We start from the raw sequence: 26,962 nt of genomic DNA, 5'->3' as shown, positions 1-26,962 counted from the left end.
TGTGATCTGTAGATCACATGCTTTGCATAAGGCTGCCATCTAGTGTTGGGTCTGGATGTTTGCACTTAGTTTTTATTCGAATAAGTCTTTTCCAGTCATTAGGTACGTGACTCCTCCTTTCGGTGATAGTGCGCATGGGCATTGACTCCATTGTTGGATTGTTTTTTTCCACCATCGGGTTCGGACGTGTATTGCTGCACTCCGGTTGGACACAGTTTCTCCGGTTTCCCTCGGTGCACCATCTACTACCCTCGACGATATAGTTTCTCGCTCGCGTTACCCATTCTCCACAGATCGTATCCTTAAAAAAAGAATTGCCCCGAAAACTCGTGGTTGAACTTTGGGCCTACCCGCGTCTGGTCACTCGCAGTCGATGGAACTGACTCAATTTAAATTCTGTCTCGGGTGTTGTGCTAAATAACCGGGCACCGACTTGCACGAGGTGTGCAACTTGGTCTCTGGAAAACAACTAACAGGACTGTGGCGCGTGCCAATATTTTTGATCGAATAAGACGCTCCTTGATCGTTGGGCTCGACGTCACAAAATGTACCAACGAAGCGGCTCCGTTCTGGATCTTTTTGGAGAAGATTCTGAAGAAATGGTCACGCAAGGAGCCGAGGAAGAAGAGGAACACATATCCGTGTCCGAAGAGTCAGACATGTAAGACGTTCCGTAGGGTCAGCATGCCATGAATACTAATACTCCGATACCCCAAAATATTCCGGAGAAGGCGGCTCCGGGCCACTCTGTGCCTTCGGGCTAAGGTCTTACAGCAAACAAATGATGGATGGAATGCTGACAATGCAAACATTCTCCCCCAGTCAAAAGATCTGGGTTAAATCCATCGTTTTTTTGCCCACTACACCACCCCAGTTTGGACCCAACCATATGCAAATCAGTCTTGACCCTGTGCCTTATGGGAACAGTCCAGACCGAACTGCCAGGCCTGGTCCTCCCTGGACCAGAAACGAGCATCCTGGGACCTGTCTCAGGGTATGTCACCATTCATCAGCCAGGCTAGCTTGAATCCAGTGGCACAGTGAGAAGGGGACTCGCGTCTGAGCATACCCATTCCACTCCCCCAAACCCCCTCCCCACCCCCCCGATCATTCCACACCCGTCTGGAGACTTCTCTCAATTTCTTCCTGTCTGGAATACAATCACTTCAGACAGATGGGTTCTAGAAATTTATTTTATCTGGTTATTGCCTGGAGCTTACCAACAATTCTCTTTTCCACCCCCCCTCCCCCCCCACCCCCAAAACATTTCTCCAAAAAGACACAATGTCACTAGAGCATCTGTAGCTTCTCAAACAAGAGGTTCACTCTCTACTGCAAAAGGGAGCTTTAGAGCCTGTCCAGTTACAGTATCAAGGACTCTGGGTATACTCCCTATGCTTTCTTGTACCCAAAAAGGATGGCACTCTCAGGCCTATATTAGACCTCCGAGACCTAAATCTCTACATACAATTGGACCACTTTTACATGGTAACACTCCAACAAGTGCTCCCACTGCTTCAGCTAGGCGACTGTCTACTCTGAACTTAAAGGGCGCATATTCCAATACATCCCGCTCACCTCCGATTTGTGGTAGCGGGAAAGCATTACCAGTTCGAAGTGCTCCCATTCGTAGTGACCACTGCTCCCAGAGTATTCACCAAATGCCTGGCAGTAGTCACTGCACATCTGCGAAGACCACATATTCACGTTTTCCCATACTTAGGTGACTGGCTCATCAAATCCAGCACTCTCACGTATCTACAGCACACCCAAAGAACAGTACAATTACTGCACGACCTTGCGTTTACGGTAAATCTGTCAAAGTCCCATTACCTACCCTCCAATACGCACACTTATTTGGGAGCCACCCTAGATACACACAAAACTCTAGCTTGGCCCCATCCAGCCAGAATTCACAATATTCAGGCTCTAATTTCCAAGTTTCAGCCTGACCATTCATTACCAGCTCGGGTATTAATGCAGCTCCTCGGAATGATGGCATCTTGCATCATGATAGTTCCCTATGCAAGGCATGTAAGAAAACACAAGGGACACCCTACTCACATGGAACCAGGGTACTCCTAATTTAAACGACATTCCGTTTCCGTAATGATTCCGGTTTGGTGAAGTCAAAAGGGAAAGTTTCTGACAGACTAGAGCAGTTCTCCTGGAAGCCACAAGCATGAATGTTCTCGCAGCAGATTGATTCTTCACTTTCCCTTCTGACTTCACCAAACCTGAATCACACACGGAAACGGATTGTCGTTTACCGCAGTAACCTAAGGCTCCCTAATTATTCCTTGTTGTATAATGAGACCCCATTATCTGGATAAAGGTATCTAACCCCCAATACTGCAAATAACGCTGACTGTCAGTACCTGCCCCTCCATAGGTGCGCGGCCGGGCCCTTTGAGTATTCTTCACTATCTTTCACTCCCACAGGTGCTCGCCACACAAACTGTCATTCATCCCCAGGTGTCCCTACGTTGATGGGTCCTGATGAGACCCCATATTGTTAGCAGGGTCGAAACGTCGTCGACAAGTTGAAGCGAACAGATTCCCAGTCCCTATTATACTAGGACTGTTAACATTTACTGTGTATCTATTGAATGGTTGTTTCTACATCATCATTGAAACCTTGTATGTCACAAAAGTCACAATGAATACTTATAGGTTTCACTTCTTTCACTTGGGACACTCGACACTGAAAATCTATAATTGTGAATTTTCATATATAAAATAACTCGTTCCTCTATACACTGTTACATGTCTCTTCTTTCTCTGATATTTTTTTGTTCCCCCATTTAAATGAAATTGTGCTGACATACATATTGTAATATTAACCATTAAGTGTCCACAGGAACCATTGTTTTTTTGTTTAAGTTCCCTATGCAAGACTTTAAATGCGTCCCCTTCAGGAATGTTTAGCACGTCAGTATCATCAGTCTCTAGGTCAATTAACAGATCTAGTGTTGGTGGACGACCGCACTCATCGCTCTCTGCAGGGGTGGAATCCACAGAACCATTACAAAGGGTGGCCTTTCATCGACCCAGTTCCCCAGACAGTGCTAACAGCGGATGCATCGCTCAATGGTTGGGGAGCTCCTCTCCAAACTCTCACAATTCAGTAACTGTGGAGTCCAAAGCAACTCCACATAAATCACCTAGAATTGCTAGCAGTCTTTCTAGCGTTCAGAGCCTTCCAGACTCACCTTGTAGACAAAGCTGTCCTGATGCGCACAGACAACATGACAGCCATGTATTACATATAGAAGGTTGGGGGGGAGGGGGGGGGCACTCTCCAACTGTCATACCTTGCACAAGCCATTTGGAAGTGGGCCATTCCTCACAAGATTTATCTCCTAGTGGAACACCTCTCAGGAGAGAACAATCAGATCGCAGATCTGCTCAGCAGACAAAGACAACAGATCCACCAGTGGGGACTTCACCCTGAAGTTCTCCTCCCGTTCTTTCAGATATGGGTCTTCCCAGATATAGATCTGTTCGCCACACACCAAAATGCCCAAACTTTGCCTCCAGGTATCCACACCCATTATCCGAAGGCAATGCTCTATGGATGAGCTGAACAAGGATATTTGCCTATGCTTTTCCGCCCCTCTCACTCATTCCACTGGTGGTTCAGAAACGTGAGCAAACATCCCTTAAACTAATCCTGGTAGCTCCCACATGGGCCCATCAACCTTGGTTCACTACCCTGCTGGAACTCTCAGTAGTTCCTCATCAAAAATTACATCTCACATCCAGTCCCATCACACACAGCCATGGGGAGGTAAGACTTCCAGATCCCAAGCCTATCAACCCTGCAATCTGGTACCTGAAATCATAGTTTGGCTACCTCAATCTTTCTCCAGATTGTATGAACATTAAAGAGGCCAGAAGACCTACTACAAGAGCTTACAGTAAAATGGAAGCAGTTTGTTATTTATTGTAATAACCACAACAACCCACTTGATGCTTTAGTTCAAAGTATCATTTGTTATTTACTGCATTTGCAACGATCAAATCTAGCAAATACATCTATGCGTTTACATCTTGCTGCAATAGCTGCATATCTTCAAAATAAACATCTGTCTCTTTTCAGAGTGCCTGTTATCAAGGCTTTTATGGAAGTAGTTAAGAGTTATTCCACTGAGACATCCACCTACCGCCGCATTCAATCTTAATATTGTGTTACCAGACTAATGGGTCCACCTTTTGAGCCTTTGCATAAATGTGAACTGCAATTTCTCACTTGGAAAGTTGCTTTCCTCATCAATGAGGAGAGTAGGTGAGCTTCAGACACTAACCATAGAAGAAACATTCTTACAAATACACCATAAAACGGTGGTTCTTCACACTAACCCTAAATTTCTACCCAAAGTAGTGTCTGCCTTTCACATCAACCAATCTGTTGAGTTGCCTGTGTTCTTTCCTCAACCAGATTCAGTGGCAGAACGAGCTCTACACACCTTAGATGTTAAACAAGCATTACTCTATTACATAGAAAGGACAAAATATTTTCATAAGACTAAACAACTTTGTTGCTTTTGCTCCACCACACAAAGGCAATCCCATTTCTAAATCCAGTATTGCACGCTGGATAGTGACATGTATTCAAACATGTTGTGCAGAAGCAAACATTAAAAATTCCCCCTAGCGAGCATTCCACTCGCAAAATAGGGGCTTCTATGTCTATCTTAGGAAACCTTCTCATAGCTAGCATCTGTAAAGCTGCAACATGGTCTATACCACACACATTTATAAAACACTATTGTGTAGATGTGTTAGCCAGACAATAAGCTAATGTAGGCCAGGCAGTTCTACGTACATTTTCAAACCACTGCAACAGCTGCAGGTTAGCCACAGCTTTTGGAGATTACTGCTGTATAGCCTTTGCAAAGCATGTGATGTACAGCTCACATGCCTCAAACGGAAAATGCTACTTAACCAGTATGCATCTGTTCTTGGCATGTAGAGCTGTAGATTCACATGTGCCCACTCGCCTCCCCGGGTACATGTACCTGTTTCACTACTATATTACTTAGATATATACACATTGGCATCTCTATTCTACTTTTACTAACTCCATTCTCGCCCTCTGCTGGTAAAACAATCTAACAATGGACTTGATGCCCATGTGCACTATCACCGAAAGGAGTCGCCTACCTCGTGACTGGAAAAGACTTCTCCGAAGAAAAACAAAGTGCAAACATCCGGACCAAACACTAGATGGCAGACTTAAGGAAAGCATGTGAATCTAGAGCTCTACATGCCAAGGACAGATGCATACTGGGTAAGTAGAATTTTCGTTCTGATTTGCAGTTTCAAAAGAAGTGAGGGTCCCCCATACTGGGCTCCTAGTTGGGGGCAGCGCCCTGTGCCATTCTAGCTAGTCCCTCCTCGATTGGGTGGCAGGTCCTAGAGGCCGTGCCCTTTTGAGCTGTGGCAGCATTTGTGTCTGGCTGTGAATGAGTTCAGGATCTGGGGCAAGTCACTCCGGCTCCCACTGGGAACAGGTGGGGAGGGCAACATCATGTAGCGTGCCAGTTGTGGCATGGAAAGCACCCCCAGGGCCACCACTGCAGTGGGCTTCAAAGGCCAACCCCCCAAAGTTCCATGCAATGGGCTTTACAGTTATTCGTGATCGGTAGGGCGATGCAATCTGGTAATGTTATCCAGATGCGAATCTGTTTTTTCACTGTAGAGCCCTCTACCGGGAGAGTTCAGCGTCTGCCATTTTATTGATCGGGTAGCCCAGCCAGAAAGGAAGCCAGCGGGGGGCCCACTCCCTCCGCAGTAGGATTTAGTTAGGCCCTTGCTCTTGATTCTTTCGTGCTCATGGGCAATGATCTAACCATTCCAGTCTTGCAATGAGTTTCACCACTGTGTTGGGTAGGGGCCTATTCGCCATCCCTGGGGCTCTCTTTGGGCAGTAGATCCTTAGTGTGCTGCCCTGTATTATTGTCAGGTCCCCTAGGGATGCTAGGTCTTAAGTTCAGCTGCTTATGTATGACGCGGCCCCTCTGCTCCGATCGGGAGTGCTGCTGGTGCTGTTCACCCCCTGTGAATGATTGAGATTGGGGGCGCCCTGGATCTAGTTTTGCTTGTAGTGGGTGGAGGGTAGCAATCCCTTCCTCTCCTGATGTGCCACAATTTTGGTGAAGCGTGTGCCCCTGCCCTGTGCCTCACATCAGCTGCTGGGGTCGTGCCGGGCCTCTAACCACCCGAGGCAGTTCCCGGTCTCCGCAGATGCTCTGTACTACTCGCCAGCGGCAGCCAAGTGTCTGCGCTGGTGCCCATCGTGGAGCTCCGACCTCGGAGTTTACGGGCCTCTGTCTTCGCAGTCTGCAACACAATCCCTCCACGACTTCGGCACCAAGTCTGGGTCACATGCCTTTCCTTAGGTGGTCTGATTGTTTCTGGTACACTGTTCCTCCCTGGTGTCTTCCCTTGGGTGGGGAAACCTAATTTTCTGGCTCTGAGCAGCCCTTTTGGTCACAGGTGGAGCTGGGGGGCACCAGCGACCGTCTGAGCTGTGGCCTTTTAGAAAGCCATCCTGGCTTCTCCCTGCTTCAGATTCTTTTTTCCGCCGTTGGGTCTGGATCGTCATCGAGAAGCTCCAGAGTTTTTAACGAAGGAAGAAGAAAAATACACAAGTTTCATCGAAGGAGAATTTATAGAAGACTACAGAGAGGAAGAGCATACAGCCGGGACGACGAAGGAGAAGATCCTCAATCTTCGACGCCCATCGGAAAATGCGCACTCAGACTCTGAGCGCAATGGACAAGACACCCTTTAAATTCTGCCGTAACTGCCACCACAAATACGCGCAGAAGGACCAACATCCGGTCTGCAACCTTTGCCTGCCGATCGACCACGAGAGCAAGGACAAACGCCTGTTCCGTCTTCACGCCGAAGACACTCCGGGTGAGAGAAAGGCAGAGGAGAGCCAACTTCAACATGGAAGGCAAGGGTAAGGCCCCATCGCTGTACGAACTGGGCCTCTCCACCGACGAAGACAACGTCGCCGAGGGACCTGATGTCTTCACGGTCGCAGAGACCGATAAGAAAACGCCTGACAAGGTAGGAGACACGTCGAGTACGAAACCCCCGAAAGGGCCCCGAAAATCTGAGAGTGACTCTCGAAAAACAGAGTCAAAGTCCTCGAAAGGAACACCGGCGCCGAAAATTTTGACGACCGCGAGTGGATCCAAGGACGAAAGGCCCAGCGGATCCTTCGAGAAGGACTCCCAGGTGCCGAAGGCCGCCGAGAAACAGAGTTCGTTGAAGCAGGCCCACGAGGTGGGGCGTTCGGCGACAAAGGACAAGGCCGCGTCGACGCAAACTCCGTCGAAAAGACCAGCGCTCGATGCCGAACATGCCTCCGAAATGGAGAAGAAAAAGAGAAGGCTCGAGGCGGAGATGGAGAGCATCCTTCAGAGAAAGGAGTTCGATGAAAAAATTCAAAATCCCAACGAAACAGTCGACGGATGTCGTCGAGATCGAGGAACAGGAAGAGTTCGACGCCGAAGAGCAGTCGAGAGATCCTGAAGAAGACCCCTACTATGAGGGAGAAGATGAGGAAGAGGAGCAGCAGTCGATCTACGGCTCAGCGCCGTCGACGACACATGAGCTGGAATGGCAGGACATAGACGCCCAAAATCCCGAAGAGCCCGTGGAGACCTATCCTTCGAGGCCTTCGCCGCCAGACGACATTGGGGCATACAACATGGTCGTCAAGAGCGCTGCAGCAGCTTTTGGCGTGAAATTGGACGAGGAGAAGCCAAAAGCAGATTTTCTACTCGAAACACTGCTCCCCATCCAGACTAGGAGCCAGTTCCTCCCCATACTCCAAAGCATAATGACCCAGGAACTTGCAGATCCATCACTCCCAGAACAGAGAAGAAATACAAGCACTCCTCACAGGACCCGCCATATATCAAAGGATCAGTCACAGCTGACTCCATCATTGCGTCCACGGCCAGGAAAAGGGCCAATGTACCGGCACCCCCTCAGGGCCGCCTTCCGACAAGGAGAGCAGAAGGATGGACCTCACCGGGTGAAAGGTTGAGAGAAATGCGGCAATGCACTGGCGCATGGCGAACTCCAATGCCCTATTGAACAGGCACCAGCACTGGGACGAGATGGGAGAACTAATCTAACATCTCCCCGAGCAATACCAGCAGAGAGCTTCCCATCTGATGGAGGAAGGGAAGAATATTGCAAACTCATGCATTAAGACAGCATTGGACGGGGCATAGACATCGAGCATACTGATGGCTATAGGAATCACTGAAAGGAGGCAGGCTTTGCTCAGAATTTCAGGATTCAAGCAAGAGGTCCAGAACAACATACTGAACACCCCTTTTAACGGTGAGACGCTGTTCGGTGCTCCGGTGGACGAAAAACTCACCCAACTGAAGAAAGAAAATGAGACGGCAAGGTCCATGGGGGGCCCTGCAGTTCAGAGGCATGAGAAGAGACACCCCAGCTCGGAGACCCTACGGAAGGGGAGGAAACCAGCCGGGAACGTCACACCAGACATTCCAGCAAGGTGAAAGTCACGGCCAGCAGGGACAGCAGAAACAAAACTGGCAGTACCAGCCTCGAGGCCAGTCCTTTCGCGGTAGGGGAAACGGACGTGGCCAGAGAAGAAGAGGGGGAGACCAACCCTCATCAAAGTGACTTCGCACGGAAGAAGATGCTCACCCCCAGTATACCCCGAGGGGTGAAGCACAAAGTAAGCACAGTAAGGGGGGTACACAAACCAAACACCTACGAGCATGCAACACCAGTAGGCGGAAGACTGGGACTTTACCTTCAACAATGGCAAAAAAAAATAACCTCAGACAAATGGATACTCAACGTCATGCAGTGCGGATACTGCATAGAGTTGGATAAAAGACCTCCAAACAGGAAACCAAAGAGAAGACAACGCTCTGGTCAAGAGCTTGCTCAACTCAGAGAAGAGGTGCAACAACTACTCCAAAAGGAGGCCATAGAACCAGTGCCATGCAGAGAAAGGAACAAGGGAGTGTGCTCAAACTACTTCCTGGTCCCAAAGGTGGACGAAACACTAAGTCCCATCCTGGATCTACGATTCCTAAACAAATTCATAAAGACGCAAAAATTCAAAATGACATCGCTACAAGAAGTGCTACCTCAAATACGAGGCGGAGACTTCATGTCCACCGTGGATCTCATAGATGCCTACCTGCACATCCCGATGAACAGGCGCCACAAAAACCTGGTAAGGTTCAACATCAACCAGGATCATTACCAATTCACAACCCTGGCATTCGGTCTAAAGTCCGCACCAAAGGTTTTCACAAAATGCCTTGCTGCAGTAGCAGCGTACCTACGGAGGGAAGGGATTCATGTGTATCCTTACCTAGACGACTGGCTAATCAAAGCAAGTACTCGCGACAAGTGCGAGGAGCACGCAGAGCGGGTGACAAGAACACTAACAAACCTGGGGTTCTCGATACACTGGGGAAAGTCATCAATGGAACCAGAACAGGTGAAGATCTTCCTGGGAGCGCAGATCAACACCTTGAACAAAACGGTCATGCCCAGCGACAGGAGAACAATAGCCCTGCTGAAGGAGACGCGTCTCTACCAGAAGGGGCGAGCTCTGACAGTGAGAACAGCGAGCAAGATCATGGGCATGATGGCGTCATGCATTCACCTAGTCCCCAATGTACGGCTTCACATGAGACCGTTCCAGGAATGGATGCAACAACAATGGTCACAAGCAAACGAAAGTTGGGAGTATCTAGTGGTTGTTACGCACGCAGTGCAGGAGGAGATAGCATGGTGGAACAGGGAGAACATAACTATAGGAAAGCCCTTGACACCACCAAGCCCAACTGTGACCATTACCACAGACGCATCCCAGATAGGATGAGGAGCGCACATGAACAAGCCCAGAGTGAGGGGTCTGTGGACTCCAGCAGATGCGGTCAGACACATCAACTACCTGGAATTGAAGTCCGTACTGCTAGCCCTGAAGGCCTTCCAGAGGCAGCTATACAACCAAAAAGTGTTGATACAGACGGACAATACTACCACAATGTTCTACATCAACAAGCAGATAGGAACACAATTGTTCCCCCTTTCAACTCTGGCACAAGAGATTTGGAGATGGGCCATCCCACTCAAAATAGACCTGCTGGCGATACACCTACCAGGTAAGGACAATGTGGAAGCCGATTGGCTCAGCAGGCAGACCTCGGCATCCCACGAGTGGGAGCTCAATGGACAGGAAACACAAAGGCTATTCAAAAGGTGGGGTACACCGACAATAGACCTGTTTGCAACACACCTGAATGAAAAATGCCGACTGCGCATCCAGACAACCAGAAAAACAATTCCCAGGGGAATGCCCTATGGATAAGTTGGTCAAGAACACTTGCATACGCTTTTCCACCAATACCACTGATACACAGGGTACTCCACAAGTGCAAGACCAGCAACATGACAATGATCCTGGTGGCACCACAGTGGGCAAGACAGACATGGTACTCACAAATAGTGGAGATGGCACAGGGACCTCCACACAAATTCGCAAAAAGGAAGGACTTACTCTCCATGCAGAACGGAGAGGTTCTACACCCAGAGCCAGAGAGCCTCGGACTGGCAGCTTGGCTCCTGAAGACATAGAGTTCGCACACCTTAAACTACCTCCAAGCACTATGCGAGTGCTGCGGGAGGCAAGGAGACCAACAACACGAAAATGTTATGTGGAAAAGTGGAAAAGGTTCACAATGTGGTGCAGCAAAAATAAACTGCAAAATAAATTGACAAAGGAATCAACGGTGCTTAGATACCTCACACACCTTCTAAAGGCGAAACTATGCTCATAGTCGCTGAGGGTCCACTTAGCGGCGATCGTAGCTTACACACGAGGTGAGACAGGAGGAAGCTTCTTTACGTCACGGGTAGTAAAGAGATTCCTGGAAGGGGCAAAAAGAATAGCGCCACCAAAGAGGATGCCGCCTCCGGCATGGAACCTCAACATAGTCCTGACGGAACTTATGAAGGCGCACTTTGAGCCCATTCACAAGGCCTCCCTTCAAATGCTAACAATGAAGACAGCCTTTCTGGTGGCAATAACCTCACTGCGCAGAGTAAGCGAGCTGCAAGCGCTAATGCTGCAAGAGCCCTACATCCAGATACACAAGGACAGAGTCGTAATGAGAACGGACCCACACTTCATGCCAAAGGCGGTGTCAGCATTCCATATAAATCAAACAATTCAAATACCAAGTTTTTCAGAACCCAGCAACAAGCGCAGAGAGGACACTGCACACTCTGGACGCTAGAAGGGGGGTGATGCACTACATCGAGAGGAGAAAAGAACACCGGAAAACCAAGCAGTTTTTTGTGTCCTTCGCAACGGCTTCCTGGGTAGACCAGTGACAAAAAGCACCATCGCACAATGGATTGCACTAACAATACAATTCTGCCACAAACTGGTGGGACAAGAACTATCCGAGGGGCCACGGGCCCACTCCACAAGGAAGAAGGGAGCAACAATTGCCTTTCTGACAAATACACCCATTCAAGACATATGCCTGGCGGCAACATGGGCTTCGGTGCACACGTTCACCAAGCACTTCTGCGTGGATATACAGATGAACAAGGAAGCACAAGTAAGACAGAAGGTGCTTCAACATATATTCAACGACCAACGCTCATCTTCCACCCAGCCGCCACAGAGATAACAAACCGCTACAAAATCTATGCACAGCATAGTGAATCCAGAACGATTCACGCTGCAAAACGAATAGTTTCTTACCTGTCGGTGTAGTTTTGCAGCTTGAAGATTTTTCTGGATTCACTAGCGAACCCACCCACCTCCGCCAGGAAGATGAGGCAGGAAAAAAAAAGGGTGGAAGGACAAAGACTGAAATAACAAGATAAAACAAAGGATATATAAGGAAATTACTTAACGCCTAGGGTTAAAAAAAAAAGAGAGGAAAGGAAAAAAGAACCCGCAGATGGCACCCCAAAGGTGGGACTTCCGCAGGAAGCACGCCGACGTCACGAGAGGTGCACCAAATGGTGGGACGTCGACGCCCACCTGGGCTACAAAAAAAAACAATAGAAAGACTACGAATCCGGACCCAACCACCAGATCGCGGAATAATGCACAGCATAGTGAATCCAGAAAGATCTTCAAGCTGCAAAACTACACCGACAGGTAAGAAACTATTCGTTTATGCAGAAGAAGTTCTGGAAAGTGCGACTAAGAGGGGTGGGAGCAACCCTGTCTAGTTCCTCTCTAGATTTGAACCCTCCTCAAGCGTTCCCCAGTGTCTTATTCTTGACCATGGTTATAGTAATTTGGAAAGACCCGACCACAAAAGTGCAGCCTAAACTTTTTTTTTTTTTTTTTTTTTTGGAGGGATTCTGCCTTCACGTCCCTCTATCCAGTCAAATGCCTTTTGAGCTTTTCAAGAGGACAGTGTATCCCTCCCTCTTTTTGTCTCAAATCAGTGGGGTTCCAGCAACCACTGCTGTAATATTTATTTAACATCTTTGTAAACCCGTCACATTATGAGAAACAAAAGGTCCGATTTTCACAACTATCGGACGAGCATGTACGACTGTGGCTATTTTTTGGATACTGTATGACAGTGCTCATCTCCAGGTAGGAATTGTTTTTTAGTTACATTTCGAAATGACTTGTTTTATTATTTAAGAGCCAGTTAGCCCAAGAACAGTCCTTTCATGATTTTATTTAAAAAGTTAAATTGACCTTTCTGCAATAATACCTTTTTAATGAATTATCATTTGAGTTTGATTTTTATGGTTTAATCCTCAACCAGAGTATTTATTTATATATACATAATGCTACGGAGGCAGGTGAAGAGGAGCCCGGGAGACTAAATGAGCTCCTTATTGCCATTGGTGAGGGGTAGGAACTGGGTTAGCACTTGACCATAGTGTGAACAAACTATTGTCGGTAGCATCAAATATACAATTATCCTTGTTTACACCGCCTACAACCTCTTTACTGGAGGGTGGTCCTATTGTCAGCCTTTGAAATAATTTTGTCTATAGAATCCCAAATACATATGGTGACTAAGGGCTGAATATTATACGAGACTTCTAAGAAGCCAGCCTTAAATAAAGAGTTACAAGTCAAGGCTAGGCCATGGTGTCCTTCTTTATAGCGGTTGCACCAATGGTGAATGCATATGTCTGCATGTGAATCAGAAAATGGATATAACGTTGAATTGTTACTCCCTAGAACTGTGTAGTCTTGAACCCACCGTTTCGTGTAGTGCTTAGACTGGCATATATATCGAGAGGAGTGCAGCAATGTGATTATCAGCAAGTGTCCGTTGAGATTTAGATAAAAGATTGAGAAAAGGTAAAAATGAAAGTGGATGGGGTGCGTGGTTTTATCCACATAGTCCGGGGATGCGTCTATCTTCCCACACAGCGGTGGTGTTGTGTTGGTTGTGATGTTTGTTCTTTAAGGCGATTCACTGGTTCTGACTGCGATGCCCTGATTCTGCTCCCGCAACACAGTTGATGCATCGGTTCTGCTGCACACAGACTAGAGATGCGTCTATCACTGCAGCAAGCACCTGGGTCCACTTCCAATGGCACAGGAGCAGGTAATCATTTTTGATATCCTCGAGTCTCAAGCAACAGGAGACAAGCCAACAAGCACTTGGAGATTCAAGGCAGAGTCCACCTATCCCTCAGCAGAGTCAGAGCAGCAGGGCAGCACAGCCGAAAAGCAATTCTTCCAGAGCAGGTGTCCTGCAGAGCGACAGTCTTCTATCAGCACAGCACTTCTTCTGACTGAAGTTCTTTACTGGTTCAGAAGTGCCTGATTTGGTGGGGCCAGAGGGCCCAGTACTTATGCCCTGTTTTGCCTTTTAAGTGGGGGTGACTTCAAAGAAGGATTTTTGACGTGCACAGAGGTCCTTTCTTTCCAGCTATGACTCTGGCTCACTACAGGGGGGAATTCAACCCTTTGTGTGGGAACAGGAGACTGCCTATTCAGGTATAAGTATCAGCACCCCCTCCCATTCTGCCCAGATTGAGCCATCAGGATGCAGATGGGCACCCAGACACACCTACCTTTCCTTTGTGTTTGGCATGCACAAAGTCAAGCTGTCACCCACCCCAGTCATGTATTAGACACCAACTGCAGGTACACAGAGCGTTAAAAGCAGAGAAATGCCCTCTTTCTAAAAGTGGCATTCCTAAAATAGTAATGTCAAATCCAACTTTACCAGTAAAGGTTTGTCATTACCATTCCAAAGCTATAAAACATGACAGAACTACTCCTTTCTAATCAGGAGTTGCAGCCTAAAAGTGTAATCAGGAATTCACAATGTTAACATATGAGAGGAGTAAGCTTCAGTAGTGAAAAACGAATGTGGCTGTTTTTCTCTACCATGAAATGCTAAACTTAAAAGTACATGTCTTACCTTTTACTTATACAGCACCATGCCTTTTGGGCTACTGAGGACCTACTTTAGGAGGGACTTGTGTAATTAAAGTGTAGTTTAAGGCTTGGCAAAGGATGTTAAATGCCCAGTCAAATGGCAGTAAAACAGCACACAAGCCGGAGACCTGTTTAAATGGCTACTTGTGTGGGTGGCACAATCAGTGCTGCAGACCCAGTACTATCATGTAATTTATAGTCCCTGAGGATACGTAGTGCATTCTACTAGGGACTTGCAGATAAATATCCCAATTGTAGATAAGTTTGCAACCGAGAATACTGATGGGGTCGCTGATCTGGCCTTATGGTGGTTCACAACTTTAAAAAGAAAGGGGCCTGCTTTTTTCCCTCTGCTTTTAAATGTCTACATCAGTCCCCACCCCCGTTCCCCCAAATGCTTTGCCTGGCTCATTCTACTTTATTTGGCGCACCATTACAATATTTAGGTTGTCGCGTATCTTGGTTGCATTTCAAATGTTATGATTATCAAATTATGTGGGTTGAAGACGGGCCTCCTGGTCACAGGAGTGTGCTTTATAGCCCAAAGAATTCAATAGAAGATAAGAGTATTGATTGACTCAAAGCGGGACTATGAGAATACACTACAAGGACTTTCGGAAGCATAACTGGACCAACTGCAGAAAACACTAAACGTAGTGATTCTGTTACATTTTCAACTTGGTAAAGTGGGTCATCTTTCCATCTGAGAGAAATCAATTGACCAACCATGTCGGTCACTGAAATGTTTTTTTTAAAGTTTCTTTTTATTAAAGCAAAACAGGCTTCAGATATAAGCAGTTCAAGGATATATATGCAAAGCAGTTGCCAGTCCTGGCCATGCCACGTCGTATAAAACAGTGTACACCAATTGTAGGCAATGCCTCCCGCAGCCCACTGGAGTGCGTCTCTAAACCCTCCCGGGATGTCAGTGAATTTTAAAATTGAAATACTATTTCAATGGTTCAAAGTTTTAGAGCCATTTAATTCTCAATGCGATGGACCTTTCTACTGAATGCATAAAATATCTTGCCAAGACTTAGATTAGTATTCTCTAGAGAGCCTTCCTTTTTTTCGTCATCCTCTGAACCAAATGAAGTCACAAGTTGACCTGAGGGTTTCAGTGCCGGTGAGTGGTGGCTTTGGATCCGTCCTACATGTTAAAAAGGAGACATCCCAGGTGTCCATTCTCAAAGCTTTAAAGAAGTAGGTTGTTCTGTTAATACAATTAACTTGGTTGTGCTTGCAGTGTTGATTTTCTTAGTTCCTACATGTAGTTAAGTCCACAAAAAGCAATATAGACTCTATTATAGTTTCGTTATTAATGCAGGTTCTTTTTTTTTAATTTATTTTTATTTATGCCATTTATAAAATGCACTATCACCATACAGGTATCCTGGCGCTCGACCTCTGTTCGACAGGGACAAGCTACTGCTACTGAGGAAAAGAATCTAGATCAGTGGAACAGCTTACTTTTGGAAGAGTCAGGTTTTAACAGCTTTCCTGAAGTGTAGTAGGTCAGCCTCCGCTCTAAGGACGTCAAATAATTTATATGAGAGCTGGGCCGCTCTGATAACGAAAGCTCGGCCACCCTGTCTTGTTTATCGAAATTTAGCAACACAGCTAAAGTTAGCAGATGCTGAATGGAGGTTCCTCCTTGGAATGTATCCCTTTAGTTTGCTTTGCAGGGGCAAAGGCCCTTTGCTCTGAAATGCTTTGAAAACTGCAGAGATTTGAGCTATCCTTTGCTCAATTGGCAGCCAGTGGAGTTCTTGCATTGCACTGGATGAGCACATTCTTGGCCTGTTTAATGCTAATTTTGCAGCTGCTGCTTGCACTCTGCACAATCGGTTGTCCTGAAAATCCGGCCTTCCTGCAGCAAAGTGTTGCAGTAGTCCAGCCTACTTAGTATCACACTTCGCACAATCCAGATTTTAGCTTGGGAGAGTAACAAAGGCAAGAGTTTCTTTAGGCTCCGGAGGACTGCACCTGAGCCGCCAAGCGCCTTCTGTGCTGTGATCCACTGGTCACAGACACTCTTCCACCTTCATCTTCTTGCACCTTCATCTTCTTGCACCTCTCGGAGCTGCTGCTCCAGACCTCCATAACTTTCAAGTTAGGGTTCAGCAGGAGGGAGGCCAGCAAGATGTGACCCCACCAACCTACAGTTATGGTCTGTCTGAAGAAAACCCCTTTCCTAACACCTCTACCATCTGATCGAGACATCTAGCCACAGATTCCTTACCTTTGAACTTCCGGGCCTCAGGTTGGATCTGGAAGATTTCTTAGCAGTAACCATGCACGCCAATAGGTAGTGTTGGTCGACTCCGCGTGACGTCTGCGTGATGTTGGTCATTGTGACGTCCACGTCATCAATATAACTGCCAATCTGGCGCACTGACGTCCGTTCTTTTTTCTGCACCAGCCAGCGCCAATCCGTTGAAGAGAGCTACCCTTTGTCATTTTTTACAGACTTTTTTCTACATTTTGGCAACTTGGTCGGAGTGTTAACTTATGTCGAGCAAGAAGACTTCGGTGTAAGAGGTTCGGCACCTGTCACCGCGCCATGTCTGTCACTGACCCTCATTTAGTTTCTCTGATGCCTTGAGCGCAATCACGACTCTGTGCTTTGACTGCTGGGCCATGGCGCCGAAGGCTTTGATGGAGCGGTCCTAAAGCTTCTCGCGGCCTGGCCTCCAGCATGGCGGAGGTTGCTTTATCTGTCTTGATCCTGATCCAGGTCTTGGTCTAGAGGAAGGTCTGAGCACTGCTCCGTTGAGTAAGTCCTCTTCGTCAAAGTCTGGTAAGACTCACCACAAAACACACGAAGTTGAAGCATGCTTCGACTTCGCCCTGCCCGTCACGTGACGCACAGAGGAACCTCGGCGTTGTAGGCCGTTTCCCTCCCTCTCCAGGTCCGGGAGCGACCTCCGCCCAGTTGAAGGAGTTTTTACACCATTTGTGCCATATTTGGGCAGCCTGACCCTGCCTGCGAGCCTTTGGGCCCCGCAGACTGAGGGCGGAGGTGCCCTGTGGTTCCCATGCTGGTGACTGCAGCGCCATTGCCTCCGATTGGACACATGCCGGTTGCACCTCCACTGTGACCTTCCCTGGCGAGCGTCTAGTGCCGAGGTCCTCGGTGGCCACCGGCAGCGGCTCCCCGATCCTCATTGATGATGACACAGACCGGTCGGGGGTTGTCCGGCACCGACTGAGCTGTACTGCTCCATGCAGTTCACCCTGCCGTATTCGGAAGGGTTGGGGATGGTCGAAGAGGATTGGGAGGGGAAGCAGTATCCCGTAGAAGTTCCATCTCAAGATGTGGACTGGTACGAGGAACTGGGTGATGCCAGTGGTTTGGGACTCTCCCCAGACCCTTGCATGCTTTACCCTCCTACCCTGGATACGGAGGAGGGAACATCCTTGGCCATGGTAGTGCGTATGGCGCGGAGGCCCTCGACCTGCAGCTTCCTACAGTGGCGGTCCAGACTAACTTCTTGACAGCGGTCCTGCAGCCTGGGGTCTCCAGCTCAGAACCCCTACTGCCTTTCAATGAGGCCTCAACAGACGTCCTTCTGGGAACCTGGTCCAAACCCACCATCGCCCCGCACCGGGTGACCCACTTTTCCTCACCACGCCCCACCCCTCAAAGCTTGGTGGCACAGACTTCCACTTCTCGAGGCACGTTCCCTTCTGGTCAGGGAACCCAAGAGAATGTAGAACTTCGGAAAGGAATGTTTTCTTCAGCCAGTCTGGCATTGCGGTCAGTAAACACCACATGCCTTTTTGGGCCGTTACATCCATTTGAGATGGGATACGGTTGTACAGGTGCTGCCCAGAGTCTCGGAGGAGTACTGGGCTCTACTCTCCCACGCTATTTCAGACTGGAGAGACGCAGGTAAATTCACCATCAGATGCGGCTCAGACACAACAAACTCGCTAGGTAAGGCAATTTCCACTACGGTGGCCGTTTCTCGCCACGCCTGGTTGAGAACGTCTGGTTTTTTGGAAGAAGTCCAGGCTAAACCTCATGGACATGCCCTTCGATGGCTCCTTTGAGCCCTTCAAAGACTCACTGGCCACCGCCAAGTCTTTGGGCCTCACCACCCTCAGGGCTTCATCCGCTTTTCGTTCCTTTCATGGCTGCGGAAGGGGCCATCAGCTGTGCCAACCCTATTCTGGCCAGAGGGCCCCGCAAGTTCATCAACCTCTGCGTGGCTGTGGACCTGGGTTTCCCCAGCCCTGTGGGTCAGGGAACCGGAAGTTGAGCCAAGCCACAACCCCTCCTCCTCCAATGCAAAACCTTCCTTGTCCGATTTTCCCCCCCACCCACCCCTCTTCCCCCGAATAACTCTCTGCCAGTTGGTGGCAGAGTATGCCATCTCCACCAGAAGCGAAACATTACATTGGACGGGTGAGTGTTGCAAATAGACCAAATGGGATACTCCCTCCCCTTCGAGACTGCTCCTCCTCTATGCCTCCAGTGTAGGATTGGCTAATGGAGGATCACCTTGCTTTGCTCCGAGGAAGTCCAGACTCTTGGCCAAGGAAGCAATAGAGAGGGTTCCTGGGCCGGAAGTAGGCAGTGGTTGCTATTCCTGCTTCTTTCTGGTCCCCAAGAAGGACGGAGGCCTTCGTCCTATTCTAGACCTCAATTACTTCCTCAAAAAGGAGACATTCAATATACTCACCCTTGCTCAGGTCCTGTCTGCCTTAGACCCAGGAGAATGGATGGTAGCGCTGGAATTGCAGGATGTCCATTTTCATTTCCCCATCCTGCCTGCCCATCGTCTCTACCTGTGGTTCACGGTGGGCCACAAGCACTTTCAATTTGCGGTGCTTCCCTTTGGCCTCACCAGCACCCCTCGGGTGTTCTCAAAGGTGATGCCGGTGATTGCAGCCCATCTGCGGAGATCAGGGTTCCAGTCTTCCCCCTATCTCGATGACTGGTTGTTGAAGGCGGGCTCTCCCCAAGCAGTTGTCTCCAACCTCCAGGCTACGGTGAACCTCCTGCATTCGCTGGGTTTCACTATCAATGTGCCGAAGTCACACCTGACTCCCTCTCACTCTCCTTTTCATTGGAGCGGTTTTGGACACGGTGCAGTTTCGGGCCTATCATCACAAACGTCGAGTCCAGGATAGTCAGGCTATGATACTAATGTTTCAGCCTCTATCCTGGATGAGTGAGGCTGTTTGGCCTCATGGCCTCCTGCATCCTGCTAGTGACCGATGCATGCGGGCTATGCAGTGGGACCTGAAGTTCCAATGGGTGCAGCATCGAGGAAATCTCACCTACCTGGTTCAGATTTCAGAGGGCACTGTGAGACCTGCAGAAGCCGCTACACCATGATTGGTTCAAGGGCAGACCCCTCTCCCTTCCCCATCCAGATCTCATAGTAGTGGCGGATGGGTCCCTTCTGGGATGGGGTGGCCATCTGGGGAAGGTGGAGATCAGAGGATTCTGGTCTCTGGCAGAAGCCAAGCTTCATATCAATCTGTTGGAGCGTTGGGTGATCTGACTGGCACTGAAAGCCTTTTTGTCATCCATAAAGGGAAGGTTCGTACAGGTGTTCACGGACAACACTGCCATGTGGCACTGCAACAAACTGGGCGGAGTGGGGTCGTGAACTCTTTGTCAAGAGGCCCTGCATCTCTGGACCTAGCTGGAACAAGGCATTTCCCTGGTAGTTCAACACCTGGCCGGTTTTCTGAATTCCAGGGCGGACAAGCTCAGCCAAAAGTGCCTTTCGGATCACGAATAGCGTCTCCATCCGGAGAGGGCACATGGTTGTTTTCAGTGGTGGGGAGAGCCTTGGTTAGATCTGTTCGCCTCTGAAGAGAACACACAATGTCAGCAGTTTTGTGCATTGTAGTTTCCAAGCAGGCTCTCGCTCAGCGACGCTTTTCACCACGTGTGGAGCTCAGGCCTCCTATAAGTCTTTCCGCCCATGCTCCTCCTGCCCAGAGTGCTCAAGAAGATTAGGAGCGACCAAGCACAAATTATTCTTTTGGCTCTGGACTGGGCACGGAGAGTTTGGTATCCCAAGCTTCTAGACCTGAGCATCGATCCTCCGGTCAAGCTGCCTCTTCGGGAGGATCTTCTGTCACAGCAGCAGGGGAGAGGTCTCCACTCGAATCGGTCCACACTCTGCCTCCTTGCGTGGAGATTGAGCGGTGACAGTTAACCGCTTTTGACCTCCCTCCCAAAGTCTGTGAGGTTATCTTGTCAGCCAGGTGTCCCTCCACAAAATCGGTATAAATATTGGTCAGACCGGTCTATTGACCCATTATCTGCTCCCTTATCTGAAGTTGTTCAGTTTATACTTTCTTTGGCCCAGCAGGGCTCTGCTCTGGGCACATTGGAGGGTTACCTCTCGGCCTTTCTTCTTTCCTTCGGCTACCTGATCTGTCCTCTTTTGAAATCTCCTCTAGTGCAGAGATTCATGAAGGGGTTAACCCACTTGTTTCCTCCATCACCATTTATTATGACATAGTGGGACCTAAATTTGGTTCTCCCCTTTCTGATGTGTGCACCGTTTGAGCCGCTGCATAACTTTCCTCTGCGGTTGCTCACTATCAAGACAGCTTTTTTGGTAGCAATAAACTCTGCCAGGACGGTAAGTGAATCGTAGGCACGGTCTTCCGAGCCTCCTTACCTGACAGTCTATCGGACTAGGGATCATTTCGGCTTAAGGTGGTAACACCCTCCATCTGGGACAGTTGGTTACCCTGCCCTCCTATGTACCCCTGCACCCTTCCAAGGGAGAGGAGCGTCTCCATGGTCTGGACCCAAAAAGAGCATTATCGTTCTACCTCTATCGAACCAGAGAGTCCCGGGTAGATGACCAACTTTTTATAGGCTACGTGGGTGCAAAGAAAGGCTGTGCTGTCCAGAAGAGGACTATACCCCGATGGGTTATCCTATGTATAAAAATCTGTTAGTCCTTAGCGAAGAAGGATCCACCTGAAGGGCTTATGGCCAATTCCACCAGGGCAAAAGAGGTCACCACGGCTCCTCAGTGTGGTGTTTTTGATATCTGCCAAGCTGCCATGTGGGCATCTCTGCACACGTTCGCCGACCTTACTGCCTGGATTATCAGGTGTCCAGAGAAAGCCTGTTTGGTCGATCTGTTTTGCAGGTTTTTCTGGTCTAAGCTGTTCCGCAGTCCCTCCTCCTGGGATGGTATTGCTTAGGTATCTGTTCAAAGGTTAGGAATCTGTGGCAAGATGTCTCTATCAGATGGACAAGTTACTTTACCAGATAAGGAATTACCGAAGGAGAGACATGATATAGCCACAGATTCCTTACCAACCAAACCAATTCCGCAGTGCGTGGAGGGTGGGTGGAAGTGTCAAGGATGTTTTCCTTTAGGGCCCCAGCTATTCAATTTTTAACCCACCATGGTCAGTCACTTGATGACGCCGTGCTTCTGGCGTGGAAAGTTGTGAAAAGTGCTGACGTCAGCCCGCCGGTTTTATTGACAACGCAGACATCACGCCGACTGTCAAGCTGAGTTGACAGACGCCACCTACCAGCGGGCAGGGGTACTGCTAAGAAAAATCTTCCGGATCCAGCCTGATGCCTGAAAGTTCAAAGGTCAGGAATCTGAGGCTAGATCATGTCGCTACCAGATATGGTGTTTCCGTAGGTACTTAATTACAAGAAGGAGCAAAACTATTCAAATACAATGTCTATATTAGAATCAAATCTTCAAAACGAAAAGTCATTAGGCAGATAGTTCATAATGTAGATCCATTCTTTATTGTAATTCGAATCAAGTTTTTTCTTAGAAATGGTCATACGATATTTCAAATTAAAGACTTGCAGCTTTGTTGTATATATCAGATCATTCTTTGTTGCGATACTTAATTCAGCCTGTTTCCGTAGGTAAGTAACTTGTCCTTTTGATCTACTGGGTAGTGCAGTCTCAGAAGGTCACATTTTCCGTGGTAAATGCACGCAATAAGTACATAAAACTTGATCAGCATAAAAGCCTTACAATGCAGAACCATTTCATAAGTACAATAAAAGAGCTCTTAAAAGAATTGCAGCTTCTAAACCACTGCTCCAGGGTTAGCAATCTCCAGACTGAGGTCAGGCTGCACCGACACGCTTGGATGCTGTCAGGTACTTTGTCTACAATTATACGCTGATATCCGGGGCAGGTTGGCTGCATGTGACGTGTAGCTTGTGCTGCAGGTTGGCTGTACCTTGGTAGTCTTTCCAGGCAGTGCTCAGAAATTCATGTTTAAGTGGCGTCGGTCGGGTTGTGTACACTGTTCTATCTGAGTCTTGTGTTTGTGATGTTGCCAGGATTTTATTGGTTGGTTGATCAGTGTGTTGGGTCTTTGTGGTGATGTTGTACCTTTCTCCTTTTAGGACATTATGGAGCCCCCGTGCAGCGGAAACACTCATCTGGACCAGGAGCTGGAGGAGGTGAAGCGTGAGCTAGGTATATTGGAGCTCTGTCCTGTGACCCCCACTGACCTGACACATGCCGCTAAACTCGAGCAGAATCGCTTGTGCCGCCTGCATTAGCCGCAATACATTAAGAGTGGGGTCTGACATGTTTGTGGTGGAACCGTTCCAGTTAACAAAAATAATGTATAATTATTGCCCCTGGAGCAGCTGTGAGATTTGCATCCTTGATGTGCACTAGTCTTCCATTGATGAAATCGAATCTCGTGTCCTTTATTTTTATTAAGCCCATTTTAAGGGTACTCCGTGAGCACTAGGTACTGGGCTGTATTGCACTTTCTCCTTTTTTATATTTTTTGCACAATAAAATAAACATTAATGGATCATGAAACGTTTTGCAGTGTGTGTTTTAAGCTAGAACTCTAAATGTTGGTGTATCTTAAGCGGCACTTCATAGACTGTCCGAAACCCCTGCTGCCCCCTTTTATGGAGCCTCGGGGCAGGTGGGCCAGTCTCCGGCAAATGACGTGATCAAAGAAGCTGTGTGGAGTGAACTTGAAATGGGAGAACCTGTATCCAAGCTATGGGATTCGGGCACTCTACATTGTGTTGTAGAAGACGACCCATCTTAAGTTCTCGCACTTGATAGCGACTGAAACTGTAGTGGACAAAATTCTCCAAAAATATATTTCCTCACATTGATCCAAATTCCCTTTTTTCCCAGGGTGTGCAGTCCATCTAGCAACTGCCTTTCTGGTCTTAGCACATCCATGCATGGCTTTAGATTCCTTCTCGCCTTTAGGAAAGTGATAACATTGTTGGGTTACCTTGGAGCCATTACGCTGATAGACTCCGTTTTAGTCAGAAATGAGGGGTGAGATGGGCCTAGCATGGATGCGGATTTTTTTTTTGGAGGGGGGGGGGGGGACATTTGAACAGGCCTCTCATGCTAATAGCCCACTTTTCAAAGTTGCATGTATCCTTCTCCCTTCCTCGCCGATCTCAGGATAGCCGCATCCTGTAATTTTGCAGCAATGGCCTCCTTTTCCCCTCTGGCAGATGCATTCCAGTGTCCAGTACGCTTCACCAATCGCAGAGTAGTTAACCCCGCTACTATTCCTAACTGGTGTATGAGCACCCCATTATAAAGTAGTACGTCTACCAGGCTCCTGCACAGCTCGTGCTGTTGGCTACTGACCCACGGGCGCAGGAGAGAGTACCCCAAGGATCCTATATCCAAGTTATGAAGTCCACATGTTTGAGGACGGCTGCCCACTCGCTCCAAGTGAAGTCTGCGTCTAAATCCTTCACCCAGTTAAACCTGAGGCCCTGGAAATCTGCAACCTGTTTCATTCCAAGGGACTTGTAAAGAGTAGTAAACTCTTCTCTGTTCCCAAGAAAGAAAAAAAAAAGAAATGCAACAATCTGAAGCGTCTGAAAGCTCTCTGGTCCAGTAGTTGCTTGCTCCCATGTCACTGCTGTCGCTCGGCAGACCGCTGCATGCATCGCACCCGTCCACATGACAGTCCATAGTATTCTCTCATCTCCTCAAAGGACATTAAAGGTCCTAAGATGTAAACCTGGCCCAACTGAGTAGCTCCATCCCTGCTCCCCAAGGTCACGACCTCCAGTGTTTCTAACCGTGGCAAAGACCACAAGGTGTTCTCCGGCGAACACTTGTTTGCAGTTGCCCACACCAGCAGTGCCTAGCAGCGTTTACGGGAAGTATGGGGTACCTGGTCGTTGTCACCACCTAAGAAAACTCCGCGGTGAGTAAATTCCCAAGCCTAGCTTTCATCACATGGGGTTCAAGGAAGCCCATGGAGGTTCACTATGATACGACCCAGTGGAGCTGCACCGGCTAGGAATAGGTTTCGAAGTCTGGGACGGAGAGTCAACCTTCGTCTTTTGTATGTTGTCATTTAGTCCTGTCCACAGCCTTTGTGCCTCACCCCCAAATTGAATCAATTCGGAAGTTATTCAGATCCTTAAAGAAACACCCAAAAAGAATAACCGGAACAGAGAAGGAATATAGTTTGTGCGGAAGGACCATCTTTGTGAGGCCACTGTACGTATCGGAGAAAGATGTAGCTTCCCACAAAAGTCAACCGAGTCGCCTTGCCAGGGCGTTGAGGTTCCATGGCAAGGAATCCTCTTGCCATCTATGATCCCTCACAGATGCTTCAAGGTGTGCGCCGTTCGTTCCAGCCCATTTGTGTCTTGGATGGAAATTGTGTGAGCAAGATGGCGCGTTAAGGGAAAGATGCAGGACTTTGGTTTGTTGAGTTCAAGCCCGGAAATTGCACTGAGCTCCCCCAGCTTTGTCAAATGTGGGTGCGCGTGCATGGATATTCTGGAAATATAATATATTCACCTATAACCATACCATGTGGCGCCCACCCCGGCACTTCATGGAGTGTCCACAGCTTCCACGCATTCTTGGCTCGGGGCTCCGTGGCCATCGTAAATACGAGCAGTGAAGAGGGACAGCCTTCCTGCGTGCCCCTTTGTATCGATATTTCATTGGGCACTACCGCTGCCACTCTTCACTCTAGCCCCCGGATAGGTGTACAGGAGGCCAATCTATGCCATCTTCTCCAGACCCCATCGGCTCCAGGACCTGGTAAAGGCAGTGAGAATTGAGCATATCGCACCTTCAGGTCAGTGGAAGCCACCGCTGCATGTTGAGTATCGGATGATCTAGTACATGCACCAACTTGCAGATGTTGGCAGCTGTTTCTGCTTTGCACCAAGCTTTCCTGGTCTTCACGCTCCAAATGGGGGTTCGCTCCGAATACTGCACTTTTCCCAGACGCTTACAGTTCACTTTAATGATCGATAGGGGGCAATAAGACGTCTCGACCAGGTTTTGGCAATACACTTCTAATTGCCCCCCTTGTGGTGCACGGGAGACTGCCCTTCTCTTGAAGCCTGAACCCCATCTAGGAGCCATGGAGCTAGCGTATCCTGGAAGTGCTTAAATTCAAGGAGCCGGCTGTGGTTGCCTGGGGCCCTTCAGGTTGCCAGCTGCTCTGCGGTGAGACTGACCTCAGCTAGTGAGCTTGGAGCCTCCATGTCTTCCATGTCGTCTGGTGAAGTCATTTGAGCACTCCTATCAATCTTCTGTACAGACGAGTCTGCCTCCAGGCCTGGTTCATAGGGCTGCCTGCAGTAGAAGGTAAAAGCTTCATGAAGGCCCAGTTGTGAATGTAGGTGGTCGCCTTCCACAACTGTCCGCTACAGCCAGTCATCCGGGCTTCTGCCTGATCATTGCTCCGTCACTTTACAGTATCACCTGCTTTAAACGCTGCTGTGATGGAACTTTTTAACTAAGAAGCCGCCCTGGCATCAGCTGGTTTAGAACTTGGCATTCGAGTGGCAGCAACCCCTGCACTGCCACTCGAGGCCTGCCTGGACTGGGAATGTCATAAACCTAACAGAGCTCATTAGGGGTCTGCATTGAGGGCATTCTTCCATAGATCTTGGAAATAAATCCATGCAGTCATAGTGTTTGCAATTGATGGGAATCCAAGCCTTTTAATGTAGTTTCATCAGTTTATGTACGAAGGAATCCGCTGTAGGCCTGATATCAATGTGTGTGTATTTGACCCACTTCAGGCCTTGGCAGACCCTTCATCAGGAGAATACTTGTGTATATTCAGTAGAAACAGCCACGTTCAGTCTGAATCAATGTAACATATCTGCAGCATAACTGATATCACACATGTAAGCAAGGAAACCCATCTCTCTGCTGCTATTATGTGTTACACACTGTTGGCCACATCCGGCACTTTGTTAATCTACCAGTAGCCATGTTTTATGCGCATTTAATCTGGTATCACTTCCACGCTATGCTGTTGTGAAACCTGGGTGCACCATAGACTACACTCATCCTATAGGTAACAGCTCTAGTATTGTTTGGTATTCCACCCACACAGGCCTTCAGAATTTTAAAATTCACTCCACCAACATGCCTGTTGGTGAGATTTCTTAGTCCCATCTTTTTTCCATGTTCATTTGCAATTAAATGTTTTGCATCTCAAACCTGTATCGTTTTTGAAAATAGCTGGTTT

General features: G+C 48.3%; 1 protein-coding gene across 7 annotated transcripts in view; it reads left to right on the top strand.

Moving 5' to 3' along the window:
- Window positions 1-26,962, top strand: part of LOC146829696 (uncharacterized) — a 462,485-nt gene that overhangs the window by 369,634 nt on the left and 65,889 nt on the right. For all 7 annotated transcript variants that reach the window (XM_085608408.1, XM_085608401.1, XM_085608407.1 and 4 more), the window contains one exon: window positions 22,851-22,923. In XM_085608408.1, the coding sequence (XP_085464534.1) occupies window positions 22,851-22,923 (73 nt within the window). The remainder of the gene's footprint in view (window positions 1-22,850; window positions 22,924-26,962) is intronic.

This window comes from Triturus cristatus, chromosome 5_2, assembly GCF_964204655.1.
Source record: "Triturus cristatus chromosome 5_2, aTriCri1.1, whole genome shotgun sequence".
Lineage (NCBI taxonomy): Eukaryota > Metazoa > Chordata > Amphibia > Caudata > Salamandridae > Triturus > Triturus cristatus.
This window is presented reverse-complemented; position numbering and strand designations above follow the sequence as displayed.